The sequence below is a fragment of the Mus caroli genome, unplaced genomic scaffold, assembly GCF_978045245.1.
Source record: "Mus caroli unplaced genomic scaffold, Mus_caroli_1 scaffold_20, whole genome shotgun sequence".
Lineage (NCBI taxonomy): Eukaryota > Metazoa > Chordata > Mammalia > Rodentia > Muridae > Mus > Mus caroli.
In genome coordinates, this window is record NW_028227275.1 from 4,348,784 (window position 1) to 4,363,064 (window position 14,281).

At 49.5% G+C, this 14,281-nt stretch overlaps 1 protein-coding gene across 1 annotated transcript in view; it reads left to right on the plus strand.

The window, feature by feature from the left end:
- Afap1l2 (actin filament associated protein 1 like 2) overlaps window positions 1-14,281 on the plus strand; it is a 95,201-nt gene that overhangs the window by 69,001 nt on the left and 11,919 nt on the right. The window contains exons 5-8 of the mRNA XM_021151564.3: window positions 994-1,084; window positions 8,454-8,659; window positions 10,245-10,424; window positions 13,550-13,639. Coding sequence (XP_021007223.1) covers window positions 994-1,084; window positions 8,454-8,659; window positions 10,245-10,424; window positions 13,550-13,639 — 567 coding nt within the window. The remainder of the gene's footprint in view (window positions 1-993; window positions 1,085-8,453; window positions 8,660-10,244; window positions 10,425-13,549; window positions 13,640-14,281) is intronic.

A 14,281-nucleotide genomic window follows, 5' to 3' on the forward strand; every position in this document is an offset into this window, starting at 1 on the left:
CATGGTACTGGGGAAGGAGCTGAGAGTTCTACATCTTATTCTGTAGGCAACAGGAGACTGACACACTGGGAATAGCTTGAGCATATACGAGACCTCAAAGCCCACCTCCACAGTGACACACCTCCTCCAATGAGGCCACACTTACTCCAACAAGGCCACACCTTCTCCAGCAAGACTACACCTTCTCCAACAAGACCATACCCACTCCAATGAGGCCACACCTCCTAATAGAACCACTTCCTCTAGGTCAAGCATGCAAACACATGAGTCTGTAGGAGCCATTCCTTATTCAAACCACCCCACGAGCCCAACCATCTACGGTCACATGTCCTCTCAGGCTGCTTGTCTGCCTTGCCGCTGGGGTGCTGGAGTGCTCCCGGCACACTGCTCGGGAGAGGCAGAACACAGTCTGTGAGGGGGAGTACGAGCCCGTGTTCTTCTGGGTGAGAAGCAGTGAGATCTGTGGTGGAGGTTGTGGTTCTCAGTCTCCTGTGTACCCAGACATCACAGGGAGCTGAGAACAGTGGTCTCAAGGTTTGAGCTTTGAGGAATCTGGTTTGGTTCTGAGTGAATGCCCAGAATACGGAGGGGCTGGAAGAGAGAAAGGCCTTCCTTCTCTTGAAGATTTGGGTGTGGCTCTTTACAAGGAAGGCCTCCCCCTAGGTGATCCTTAATGAAGGAGCTAGTCCTTGCTGGTCTCTTTTATCGTATGGCAGATGTGGGCTGTGCTACCAGACAGAAGAACTGGTAAGGCTGAAGCAGGTTCAGAACCCCAGAGAAACTCAGAATTGAGAACAGCAGGCGTGGACTTAGCTCACTGCCAGGCTCTACCTATCCTGGAAGACGTAACCATGACACCCCATGAGAGGACCATAACAGCCGGTCACATAGCATAAAGCCTGGGGTTCTCCCTCTCCCCGCATGAAGGGTTAATCCTAGTTGCTTCCAGTATGCTCCATCTGAAGCTGTTGGCTTTGTCTGTCTGTGCTACAGATTCCAGAGAGGAAACAGCCCACCGTTCCAAAGATCGAGTCCCCTGAGGGCTACTATGAAGAAGCTGAGCCATTTGACAGATCCATCACTGGTATGTCCGAGGGGCTGGCCCAGAGGGTCTAACTGCTATAGCCCACAGGCTGCTGCTGACTCGTGATCTGGTGACAGGCTCACCTCGGGCTCTTAAGCAGAGGCAGGCACAGTGAGTGACAAGACACAGGAAATGACCTCACTGAGAACCGGCCATGCAAAGCATTCATCCTTTGGTCTGCGTGAAGTGTGCAGACCTTGCCTGCCTGTGAGGAAGGGCAGGGCATGGCTACCGGAACAGCTTCCTGTATCCACGGGGTTCCAGCCTCTTACACGGGCTGTTGCTGCACTGAACACAAAGAGGTGGCATAGGAGAGGTGTGCTGGTTAAGGGACCTGCGGGAATACATGTGGTGGTCAGGCTGAGTTTCGGAGGAAGCATTCATGTTCTTTTTCTGGGTTCAGTTACTAAGCTCCCACCAGCAGGACGAGAACACTTGAAGCCAATGGAGGGAGCACAGACCACAATATATCAGATTATGTTTGGCGATGGCTATTAATGCAGAAAACAGGACAGTGACTCAGCTTACTGCAGGAAAGCAGGTATTCCGATACCGACACTATGACCTCAGGATGTTGGAAGCTATGGGAAAAAGATCGGGCAGGTAACTACAGGGACAGAAAAAAAACCTTCTGCTCTCTACTGGGCAGAGAGCAGAAGGGTTTTTTTTTTTTTCATATTTTTTTATTGGGTATTTATTTCATTTGCATTTCCAATGCTATCCCAAAAGTCCCCCCTACCCTCCCCCACCCACTCCCCTACCCACCCACTCCCACTTCTTGGCCCTGGCGTTCCCCTGTCCTGGGGCATATAAAGTTTGCACGACCAATGGGCCTCTCTTTCCACTGATGGCTGACTAGGCCATCTTCTGATACATATGCAGCTAGAGTCAAGAGTTCCAGGGGGTACTGGTTAGTTCATAATGTTGTTTCACCTATAGGGATGCAGATCCCTTCAGCTCCTTGAGTGCTTTCTCTAGCTCCTCCATTGGGGGCGCTGTGATCCATCCACTAGCTGACTGTGAGCATCCACTTCTGTGTTTGCCAGGCCCCGGCCTAGTCTCCCACGAGACAGCTCTATCTGCGTCCCTTCAGCAAACGCAGAAGGGTTCTTTAGTCAGAGGAGAGTCCTCTGTGGCAGGGCCAGGTGAGTTCAGAGGTGAGCGGAGCGTACGGAAGGGCTGCAGAGAGAACACACTGAGGACTTTGCTTTTTCCTGGAATGGGACTGTAAGCCTTTCTTTGCAGGGCAGCTCATGACTGGCCTGGCTTAGGTTTTGGACATACTGCGAATGGGCTGTCCACCCTGAGCTGAATGCCAGAATCCCAGTCTTCTTGGTCAAGGTCCTCAGCTTACAGAAGCTGGCCTTTTGTCACTATCATGAGGTACCTGGGATAAATAACTTGTGAGGTGCAAGGGAAAACTTTAGGGCCACAAGTTTAGGGCCTCAGGTCCAAGACTGGGCAGATACATTGCTCTAGGCTGCATTGGGACGGTAAGAGGCCACGTGCAACGTGATCACCTCAAAGCCAACAAGCAAAAGCAGGATTGGGAGCGATCCTATGGTCCCCTTGGAGGATACCTCAGTACCAACGGCCTCTGACAAGGCCTCACTGTTTGATCTGAGCTTTTTTTTTTTTTTTTTAAAGTAAGGAACCTGTTTATGTTTTATCTGTATGAGTGTTCTGCCTGTACATGTTTGTGCCTCGTATCCAAGGAAGCCAGAAAAGGGCGCCAGAGCCCCCCTGGGATTAGAGTTACAGGTAGCTGTGACCAGCCTGTGGGTGATCAGAACCAAACCTGTGTCCTCTGTAAAATCAGCAAGTGCAGTTAGCCACCAAGCCATCTCTCCAGCACCCCCAAAACTCTCAATGTTCCAGAGTCTCTCAGTAGCACCACACCAGGGACAAGTCGTGGATCAATGTCCCTCCAGGGCAGCACCATCGAGATTAGCATCTCCTCAGCCTCTCCTTTGTGAGGATGCTCTGTAGCCACACAGCGCTTTGCAGATGTCGAAGGTGAGGGTGGGTGCCCGGTGGTGGGGACGAACTTGGCTGAAGCGGGTGAGCCTTGCACACTTCTTCAACAAGAGGGCTAGAATGAGTTGGGACCTGGAGCCGTGACTTGGGCTTTTCTCTTCCTTTTTAACCTATGGAACTCCAGTCCCAGGAACCGCGTAGGAGGCGAGGGCTTGTCAGGGCCCAGGGTATTATAAGCGGTTGGCACTGTGGGCAGATGAGCTTCACCTCAGCCCACGGTGCCAGTGAGGTGCTGGGGAGTCACAGCCAGGCTGTGATTTCAGACCCAAGCCAACCAAGGGTGTGGCGATGCTGTCTGGGTGCATCCTGGAGGCAGAAACAGTGACTCACTAGTGAGCACCTCCATGTATCTCCTCTCCTGGGTGTGGCCCCTGCCAGCCAGGACCTGTCTCCCAAACACACAGGGGCAGACTTTTCAACTCCACACAAACAAGTGGTCAGAAACACCCAGCCCCTTGCTGTTTGCTGCCTGCCTGTGCTTACTGCCTGGTCAGGGGCTTCCCACTGTGTCAGTTCTGACTCACCCCGGGGAGTGGGCCAGAGAAGCAGTGGGTGGGAAGGCTGCCCATCTCTCCTGCCATCATGAGGTCTAGGGACAACTTGGGAAGTTGGACATCCTTGTGACCTTTACCTGTGTGGCCAGCCAAATAGCCCTCACTTCCTGTCTGCTGTCCCCACACCTGCTTGAGCAGGGTGACCTGGTCTTAGCAAAAGGAAGGGTGAATAGGTATAGGGTTGCTCCATCTGGGTAGCTAACAAGATTGTGCTAGCTTTGTAGGTAAGGCCAGCTGCTGGGACTCTATCCTGCTTCAGCAGTAATGTCCCAGCACTGTCCACAGAGCAGGGTCCTCTCTCTAACTGAGCACGCTGCACGCTCATGCTTGAGACATTACCGTCTCTCTGTTTGCCCAAGATGTCTTCGTCCTGATGCTGGTGGAAAAGACCAGTTGCATTAACACGTAGCTCTCAGGTATTGGTTTCTACGCTGAGCAGCGTGGCATTTCTGATCCCGTGTAACGGATACTTGGGCGCCTCTAATCTTTGGCTCAGCCACCCTTCAGGGCAAAGAGGGACTAGAAAATGCCTGCCTGTTTCTTTCTTTCTTTTTTTTTCTTTTTGGTTTTTCAAGACAGGGTTTCTCTGTATAGCCCCAGCTGTCCTGGAACTCACTTTGTAGACCAGGCTGGCCTCGAACTCAGAAATCCGCCTGCCTCTGCCTCCCAAGTGCTGGGATTAAAGGCGTGCACCACCACTGCCCGGCTGCCTGCCCATTTCTTAAAGGCACTGCCCAGACATGACGCATGTCATTCTGTCCACACCCCTCTGGTGAAGACTGGTGGTCACCTTTAGTGGTCATGTGAACAGATCTCATGAATGACATCCTTGGCCTCTCCTGAGAAGTCCACGCCTCAGAGGAGACAGCAGTAGCCTCTGGTGCAGCAGTTCTCAACCTTCCTAATGCTGCAGCCATTTAATGTAGTTTGTCATTTATGGTGACCCCCCAACCATAAAATTATTCTTGTTGCTACTAAATAAATATAATTTTGCTACTCTTATGAATCATAATGTTAAATGCCTATGTTTTCTGGTGCTCTTAGGTGACCCCTGTGAAAAGGTCATTCAATCCCCCAAAGGGGTCACGACCCACAGGTTGAGAACCACTGCTCCTAGTGGTAGGCAGCCACATATCACATCTGAGTCTTTGTGTAGACTGTGCCTCTCTCTCTTCATCCTCCCCTTCCCTCTTCTCCTACCTTCCCCTTCTCTCCCACTTTCCCTCCCTCCCTCTTCCCTCCCCTCTCCCCCTCCTCTGCCCATACCTTTGAGCATCAACCACACAGGTCATTATGGAGCATATCTTCCCACTGGAGTCCCCAGATGGACACGGTTGCCTGAAGGAGTCCTTTATGCCACGATCACCTTGGGTACTGCTTGTCCTCGAGTTAGAGTGCCAGTTTGTTTCCTGCTTGTTACCTGCTCTGAGATGGGTGCATGCCCTGGGAGGCCACTGCCTTCTTCCTGTCCCCATGGCTGGTCCTGCATGTACATTGTCATACACTCTCCTACCCGTGGGACCTGAAAACATGGGTGAGGACCTGCTGCCGCACATTCCTCCTCTCACCACACCCCTGCAAGTCATCGATCCATGCTAAGGAAACTCAACACAGGGGCTGTCATCCTTCCTGAGGCTAAATACAACATTAATATATTTGCCCTAAAAAATGCCAAGCTACTCCTGGTACTAGGATTAGCTTTTCTATCTCAGCTAGCTTCTGGCAATCTCACAGCACCAGAGCTCCTCGGGAAACATGCAGGGTCATCTCAGAAGCACACACCAGGCACTGGGGACATGCAGGGTCATCTCAGAAGCACACACCAGGCACTGGGGACATGCAGGGTCATCTCAGAAGCACACACCAGAGCTCCTCGGGAAACATGCAGGGTCATCTCAGAAGCACACACCAGGCACTGGGGACATGCAGGGTCATCTCAGAAGCACACACCAGGCACTGGGGACATGCAGGGTCATCTCAGAAGCACACACCAGGCACTGGGGACATGCAGGGTCATCTCAGAAGCACACACCAGGCACTGGGGACATGCAGGGTCATCTCAGAAGCACACACCAGGCACTGGGGACATGCAGGGTCATCTCAGAAGCACACACTGGGTGCTAGGGACAGAGTGAGAGATTTGCAGTCTTTCTTGGCTCAGGTTCATGCTTGTTCTATAAGGAAGAGCCACTCTCCTCATTTCATTTTTCATTATAGGTGCTACAATGCTGACAGCTTGGGAAACTTAGCCTAAGCACCTTCCTGGCCATCTGCCACTCCCCAGAGTTTTGCCTCATGGTCTATCTGCATGTTTATTTGATGTTCCTTCTCCTGGTTCTCTTCTCTTAGGGCGTTGACTGAATTGCAAACTAGTTTTCAGGGCTTTACTTGATTGTGGGTACAAAAACACTTCCAAGTAGATACAATCATATTGGCCCCCTGCTGCTGGCTACTAAATAACACTCTACTATATGACACTATGTTAATTTGCAGAATGTTCCTTCTTCCTATTGTTACATTGTTATCTGTTTATTTTGGTGCTGGGATCTTGCCTTGTGTCTTCTGTGGGTTAGACAAGAGTTCAATCTTTTCTTTTAATTTTTACACTTATTTGAGAGCTAGGCCCAAGGACAGGGCGACATGTCCATACCACAACACATGTGGAGGTCAACCTTAGGCCTGGAAGCAAATGCCCTTACCCAGTGAGCCATCTTGCTGGGCCCCTGTCTTCTTTTTTTTGAAAGTTAGTTTCCTAGGATAACCTTCCAGGACTGGGATTACTGGATCAGAAAGTATGCATGCTTTGTGGCTCGGGGAACAACAGGCTGCCTGGTCCCTTCCTGAGAGGCTTGTGTGTATTTTCTGTACTACAGCTACACTGGACCTCAGGGTCCTCTTCTGGAAAGTGTCATTATTTTCTCTCTCTGTATATTTGTAGCTGTTTGGTTTATATATATATTTGGTAAGGCAGGAAGATGAGTGGTGTCATTCTACTCTTAAAACGGGTGTGAGAAGACTTAAGGGTTACTCTTAACAGGATTGAAACAAAGTCAACACATTTTGTTTGGCGCCATGGCTAACATAAGGACCACACTAGCCCCATTCCACTTTCCTGTATTCTAATTCAATTGCAACTCTATTTAACTAGTATGCAGGAATCCAGCTAAAAATACAAAAGGGACGACACCACACAAGTTCATCTCTCTCTCTCTCTCTCTCTCTCTCTCTCTCTCTCTCTTTTTTTTTTTTGGTTTTTCAAGACAGGGTTTCTCTGTATAGCCCTGGCTGTCTTGAAACTCACTTTGTAGACCAGGCTGGCCTTGAACTCAGAAATCTGCCTGCCTCTGCCTGGGATTAAAGGTGTGCGCCACCACGCCCAGTTCATCTCTTGAAAGGAGTCATGGGATGGTGGGGCTATTGCTCAGTCTATCGCAGGGACAGACCAGGAACTACTACTTGGAGGACTCGGGGAAGCAGCAACTGGGCATGTTTTTCTGATCAGAGGGGAGTGTCTAGGAATAGGGGACCATCGAGCCCCTTGTTGACTAGGAATTCAGGCAGAATATCAAGATCACTAGATCTAGATAGGGGATGCCATTGGAATCCAGAGTCACCTTTTCTTTCCTGTAATATGTTCTAAAGGATGGCTAGATGAATGTCTTGATGTATATAGTGAATGGATACATGAGTGGGCAGATGCACGGATGCATGGATCCATGGATGCATGGATAGTTGGATATATCGTGTATGGATGCATGGGTCAGTGGATATGCGCATGCACACATGGATGGACACATGGGCTAGTGGATGCATTCATGCACACATAGATTGATGCATGGGTCAGTGGATACATGTATGCACACATGGATGGATGCATGGGTAGAAAGTAGACTGATTTTTTTTTTAAAACATGGTTTTTGTTGGCCTTAAACACAGCAGTGAGGCTAGAGACTAGAACCACACTTGCAGGACAGTAGGAATATGAACTAGACTTGGAAGAAGATGAAGTGTGCACTAAATCATACACAATTTGTGCTGAGCTGAGCTTAGGGAGACTTTAAGATAGAATGCAAAGCTTCCCCTGGCTGGTAGTAAGAGAAGCTGCGAGACAGAGCCCAGCCGAGGAGCCCAGGGCTGTTCCAAGTAGGTGAGGGGACCGTGACCTGGGGAATGAACAGAATTGTTAAGAAGGGTTTTGACCAGGAGCCAGGACAGTGTTTTGTTATTGTTGTTTTTCCTTTTGAGACAGCGTCTTACTGTATAGACCAAGATGGGCTGGGACTCACAGAGATCCATCTGCCTTTGTTTCCCCAATACTGAGGTTAAAACTATGTACTACCTAAACATGGGAAACAGCCACTTCTGGAAAAGCCACTTTCTGCTATGGCTTATGTGGCCTTTTTCTCCCCCCCCCCCCCCGAAGAGACAGACCCCTCCTAGACCTAGGGCAGATGTAGACCCAGACTGGAAGCTGGAATTTCCATTGGCCGAGGAGCCAGAGGCCCACAGGGCAAGGGTGCAGCTCATCTGCAGGACGGTTGCAGCTCATTGGGGTTATCGGTGGAGTTGATGAAGACAGTCCAAGTCAGCGTCTGAGAAGTTTCTTCAAGTGGGCTGGGATGTAAAGCCATCGAGCTGTTTCAAGGATGGGAGGGCCGGGGCGGTGGCAGCCTGGGGTTTCCAGCTGTTCTGCCTGCTGCCTTCTTCATGTTGCTTATGTGCAGATAGATACTCATGCCCAGCTGGGCCCTGACTGACTGGGTGGATCTTCCTTGCAGAGGATGGAGAGGCTGTGAGCAGCTCCTACGAGTCCTACGATGAGGACGAGAACAGCAAAGGCAAGGCTGCCCCCTACCAGTGGCCCTCGCCAGAGGCCAGCATTGAGCTGATGCGTGATGCCCGCATCTGTGCCTTCCTGTGGCGCAAGAAGTGGCTAGGCCAGTGGGCCAAGCAGCTCTGTGTGATCAGGGACACCAGGCTCTTGGTCAGTCCTTATCTTCTCTATTGGGGTATGGGGGGGAACTGTGGGAGAGGGGGCTTACTTTCCATAAGACACTGGGGGGGGGGGTGTTAGAACCTTTGATATCAGGAGAGTTTAACATTTTCCTATCTTAAGATAATGTTCAAAATCCTGCAAATGAAGATGAATGTATTTTGTCTGAATTAGGAAGATAGAGTAGTTTTTAATTAAACTCTCATAGCAGGAAAGTTGCTGTCCCCACCCCATCCCTTGCATCTTGCTTGTTTTAAGGTAGGGGCAGGGGTGAGGCAGGGTCTCGCCATGCAGCCTAGACAGGCCTTGAACTTGTCACCCTCTTGCCTCAGCATCTCTAGGGCTGACATCACAGACATGTGCCAACACATGGTCTCTGTGCATCCTTCTTTTTTTGAGAGCTACGTCCCCAGTGGCTTCCTCAACTCAGCTCCAGCCCCAGTTCTGGCTGCTGCTTTGGTCTGAGCAAGCTGAGAACTATTGGAACTGTCCCAAGAATTACAAAACTCAGAGCCACCCATTCTAAGTCAAAAACCTGTAGAGGAACCAGAGACTGGACTCCGACAATAGCCCCATTTCCTGACATTTTAAATTAAAAATCACTAGGTGTGGTCGGTCAGCTGCTCCAGAGTATGGGGCAAGATGATTTGAGTCTCAGGACTGTAGGGCAGACTGGGCATCATAGGCGAACTTTATCTCAAAAAACAGAACAAAAACAGACAGCTTTGTGCCCTGACCTATAATCTCACACGGTCTTTATAAATATCTTTCCTCTGGTCACAATGTGTCTACCTCAGTTCAGATGTTGTTTTGGGTCCTCTTGCCTTGCTGTTCACTTTACAACAAGAGACCGAAGGGCAACACGTCTTCTCTGATAGAGGATGATGGTCCCTTCCTTAGAGTTCTGTTATCTGGTAAGCTAGACCATAGCTTGGCTTTCCTGCCCAGTGGATCTTCTGCTGGAAAAGCTAAGGCATACCAAGACGTAGAGAAATAGAATAAACGTGTGTCCTACTGTGGAGAAGTGAATCCTGTCTACAGGGGACAGAGAGTCCTATGTCACTTAGGTAACGCGTTCTGAGAAACATGTCCTTAGATGATGTCATAGTTAGTGTCATAGTTTGTTCTTACTCAAACGAAGACAACTGTGCCATTAAGGGAGACAAGATTAGGAAGCCACTGTATATCACTGCACTCCATCACTGACTAGAACGTCACTAAGTGGCACATGGCTGTATTTGAGGAGCCTCCTGCTCTGAGGCCAGAAAAATAGAGAACCATTGAATAATGCAAGTCCTGGAACATCCCTGGCAAAGTCAGCAACAAAGAGCTTGAAGGAGAGGAGGGGAGGGGAGGGGAGGAGAGGAGAGAGACACACAGACAGACAGATAGACAGACAGACACAGAGACAGACTGAGACTGATGGAGGTTAAAGCCCCCAGCCTGCTTAGGGTATCCAGCCCTATGACTTAGAGATAAGATCAGGCTCATGCAGGAGAGGGGTGCAATCCAGTGTCAAAGGGCCTCTCCTTTGCAGAATCTACCTCTGTACAAAGTAGCATCCCCTCTCTTCCAGTGCTACAAATCGTCCAAAGACCACAGTCCTCAGCTGGACGTGAACCTGCGGGGCAGCAGCGTCGTGCACAAGGAGAAGCAAGTGCGGAAGAAAGGACACAAGCTCAAGATCACGCCGATGAACGCTGACGTCATCGTGCTGGGCCTGCAGAGCAAGGACCAAGCTGAGCAGTGGCTTCGGGTAAGCGGGATGGGCAGAGCCGCTTCCTCCAGTGCTCGAGGGAAGGGCCCCTGGAGTTCTGCCTCCCAGCTTCTTCTAAAGGGTCGGATGATGTGGTCGGGAGTAGAAAGGGCCCTTTCAGGTGCTCAGAGCTTCTAGCGTTCTGGGTATTGGCAATGGTGTCACGGACCAGACACCACACTTGGTTGCTCGGTCTGAATTCTTGGAAGCCAGGGCTGTGGGGTATGTAGTTGGAATCTCTTTGCTGTCTTCTTCTGAAGAGGCATCACATTCTCCCATGATAAAGTCGATATTTGCTGCATCTGTGATACCCACATGGACTTTGGCCTTCAAGCAGATTTAACCCTGGAAGGAGTTGGGCAGTTTTGGGGAGTCTGTTTTATGAGATTGGAGATTAAGGCTCAGAGGACAGAGGCAGTGTCACCTGGCAAATGAATCGCAGCTGGATTTAGGACAGTCTTCATGGCACTGGGCCCTGCCACTTGAGATGTATCTGAACACCTCTGCTACTGTGTAGTCTAGCTGTGATGAGGGAGCACCTGGAGAGGGGCTCCCTGCCTAATTAAAGATGTTGAGCATAGCAGGTCCAGAAAGCACACTGTCTGAAGCAAGAAAAGACTCGGTTCAGCAAGGTCTCAAAGCCCTCCAGAGCCCTGATGATCCCAGTGAGAGCCAGAGCCACACGCTCTTTCCTTCCTGCCACCTGGTCAACCATCGTGGCTGTTTGTGGCATTGTGTCTGCTACCTCACCTCTCCTGATTAAGCCTAGCCTGCCAGAAAAGACCCTGAAGGGACCCATTAAAATATGACTGAAAATGAGGGGTACTGGTCACCCCATGTGCTGAATACCTTAGATTTGAAGCCGACAGGCTGTTTCTGTGAAACCACTAAATGTTTAGAAAAGTTTGGCCAAGCCAGTCTCCTAGGAGGGCCTGAGCAGTGCTTCAGTCCTTTCTGAAGACTTTTCAGGTGGTTTGTAGACTATCATGTAGAACAGAAGGGGTCATTGTCCAGAAAGATGTGCAGTTTGGAGGATTCCTGATTGATTATTTGACCCTGAAGGGTCAAGCCTAGCATGCAGGTATACATGTATATATGCATGCATATATATGTAGTATGTGTGTGTACATACATAGATGTATATCTATATGATGCATGTATGCATGCATATGTATATATTATACATGTATATGTGTATATATGAGCATGTATATGTGTATGTATGATGTATGTATATATTCATGCATGCATATGTATAATGCATATATGATGTATGCTATATGTGTATGTATGAATGCATGCATATGTATAATACATGCATATATGATATATGTATGTATGCGCATGCATACACACACTCATACATGTATATGTGAAGTGATCTCATGTTGGTATTTTTTAAACATTCTTAGATTTATTTATTTATTATATATAAGTACACTGTAGTTGTCTTCAGACACTCCAGAAGAGGGCATCAGATCTCATTACAGATGGTTGTGAGCCACCATGTAGTTGCTGGGATTTGAACTCAGGACCTTTGGAAGAGCAGTCAGTACTCTTAATTACTGAGCCATCTCTCTAGCCCTCATGTTGGTTTTTTAATGCATGCAAAGTGCTCAGCCTCAGGCCTAGTGCATGCCAACTACAGGACACTTAGGCAGCGCTGAGGCCGACAGAATGCAAAGGGCTGGGCTGGGTCTGCAGCATTTCTAGGACCCAAGGCAGAGTTGCAGGTTGAGCCCCTTCTCTGCTCTGCTCTCCCTTTCGGTTTCCGACAGCCCTGCCCATCCTCAAGCTACTAAGTTCATACAGGCACTCACAAGGGTGCACACTGCACACATGTTTATGAACATGTGCTTGTACAGAGACATGCACATGCTCACTGGTCCTATTTATAGTTCCCAAAACTGTTCTCCAGTCTGCTCAAACCTACCTATCCTTCCCTCATCTTCTCTCCCTGGCACCACAACTCTTGCTGGAGGTTTCAAAGACAAGAGCGCTATTCAACAGACACCAGATCTGTGTCTAGGCTGCACAGAGAAATCCTTTTGATCCCTGGTCAGATGAATGCTGAGGTAGCTCTGGCTCTGAGAAGCTGCCCACCCCTGTAGCAGGGCAAGATTGGTCAGCTCCCTCCCCAGGCAGGACCTCCATGTGTAAGTTAATAAGGACAGGAGTGAAGGCACCTGTCCTGAACTGAGTCCTCCACACTGAGTCCCCATAGCCATCGATACAGTGACTGAGAACAGACTGAAGTCACATAGCTGGGCTTCTGATTCCAGAGCCTGTCTGAAATGTTACGTATTCTTCATGGATCTGAGTCCCTAGCTGTGGGCCATCTGGGAAGTGAGAAGTACCTTCCTTCCCCTTCCTCAGAGCCACTCTTCCTGTTGTTCTTTGTCGCCTCTGATTTCAAAGTTACTTCCACAAACTGTTGTAGGTACAGACTGAAAAAATGGAGGGGCCTTGAAGTACACTCACACGTGAACACACACACACACACACACACACACACCTGTCTGTCGTCCCTCACTCTTTTCTTCCTCTGGGAATCCTCCAGGTGGCTCTGGGCTCAGAAGAGAGTTGCATAGATGCTTAGTGAGGTCAGAGCCACCCCTGACCTGAGTGTCCTCAGGCTCCGCACCAAGTACCAGTAGAACAGGTCCTTTCTAGAGCAGGTGAGATGGCCTGTGGCTGGTGGCTGGTGAACAGCAAGTGTGCAGAGTTTGCATCAGATCAAAGCAGTATCCAAGCCTGTTTCCATATGCTGTGGAGACTCCATAGTGAGCCCACAGCCCTGGAAAGTCAGGCAAGCACCCAGCAAGTGTATGCTCACCACAGGACAGCATCCCTGCCCTCATGGTGGCAGAAAGGTGGCTGACAGAGCCAGGGATGGCTGCTTTGCCATCTATGGGCCTTGATATAGAGACTCCTGAACACCCCCAGATATTGGGGGGGGGGTCCTGCAGGGAAGCATAGAAATGGGTAACTGTCCTTGGAACACTTGCAGGCTTGGACTAGGGTACAGGGATTTTGGTTCTGAGGTTCTGTCTCCCCTGCTGTGGGGCTGGGCAGCAAGGCCATGCAAAGACCTGGCCTCAACTCACAGTGCTTCTTTGGTCCAGGTCATCCAGGAGGTGAGTGGCCTGCCTTCTGAAGGAGCCTCAGAGGGAAACCAGTACACAGCAGATGCCCAGCGCCTGAACTGTCAGAAAGTAAGGCTCCCACTGTCCAGAGGGAGGGGCCAATTCTGTATCTTCTTGGTAAAACATGGAAGTGTAAAATTGAAAGCCTCGTTCTTGTCCTTCAGCCCAATTAAATAAGAAACACACAACGCTTGGGTAAGCAGGAAGTGAGCTTGTCAGGAAAATGGATGGAAGGGTCCCAGACCTAACTGTTGTCTTACTTAGCGGGGAAATGTTATTGAAACAAAACTCACTTTGCCCCGTGTTCTTTTTCATATATATAAACCTTTAGGGAACTAAGTTCACTGGGTGTAGCAATGGGTTCCAAAAGACATTTGCATACATAGTATTGATTTTGCACACAGTGTATCACTCCTCACCATCCCGCTGGTCCCCTCCACTCTCCTGTTCCCCCTTATGCATGTCACATACAAATTATGTAACTGTGTAAAACTGAGGGGTCCATGCAGTGTTTGTCTTCATGAGTCTGACTTGTTTTCTCCATGTGCCGACCTCTGCTCTTCCTGCAGATGACTTGCTTTCATTCTCTTCATGCTGGAATAAAACTCCGTAGTGTTTATGCCCCACGTTTTCCTCAGTCACCCGTGGATGGAGCCTAGGCTGATCCTGCATCGTGGCTACCCTCTATATTCTTGTATAGAACGAATTACT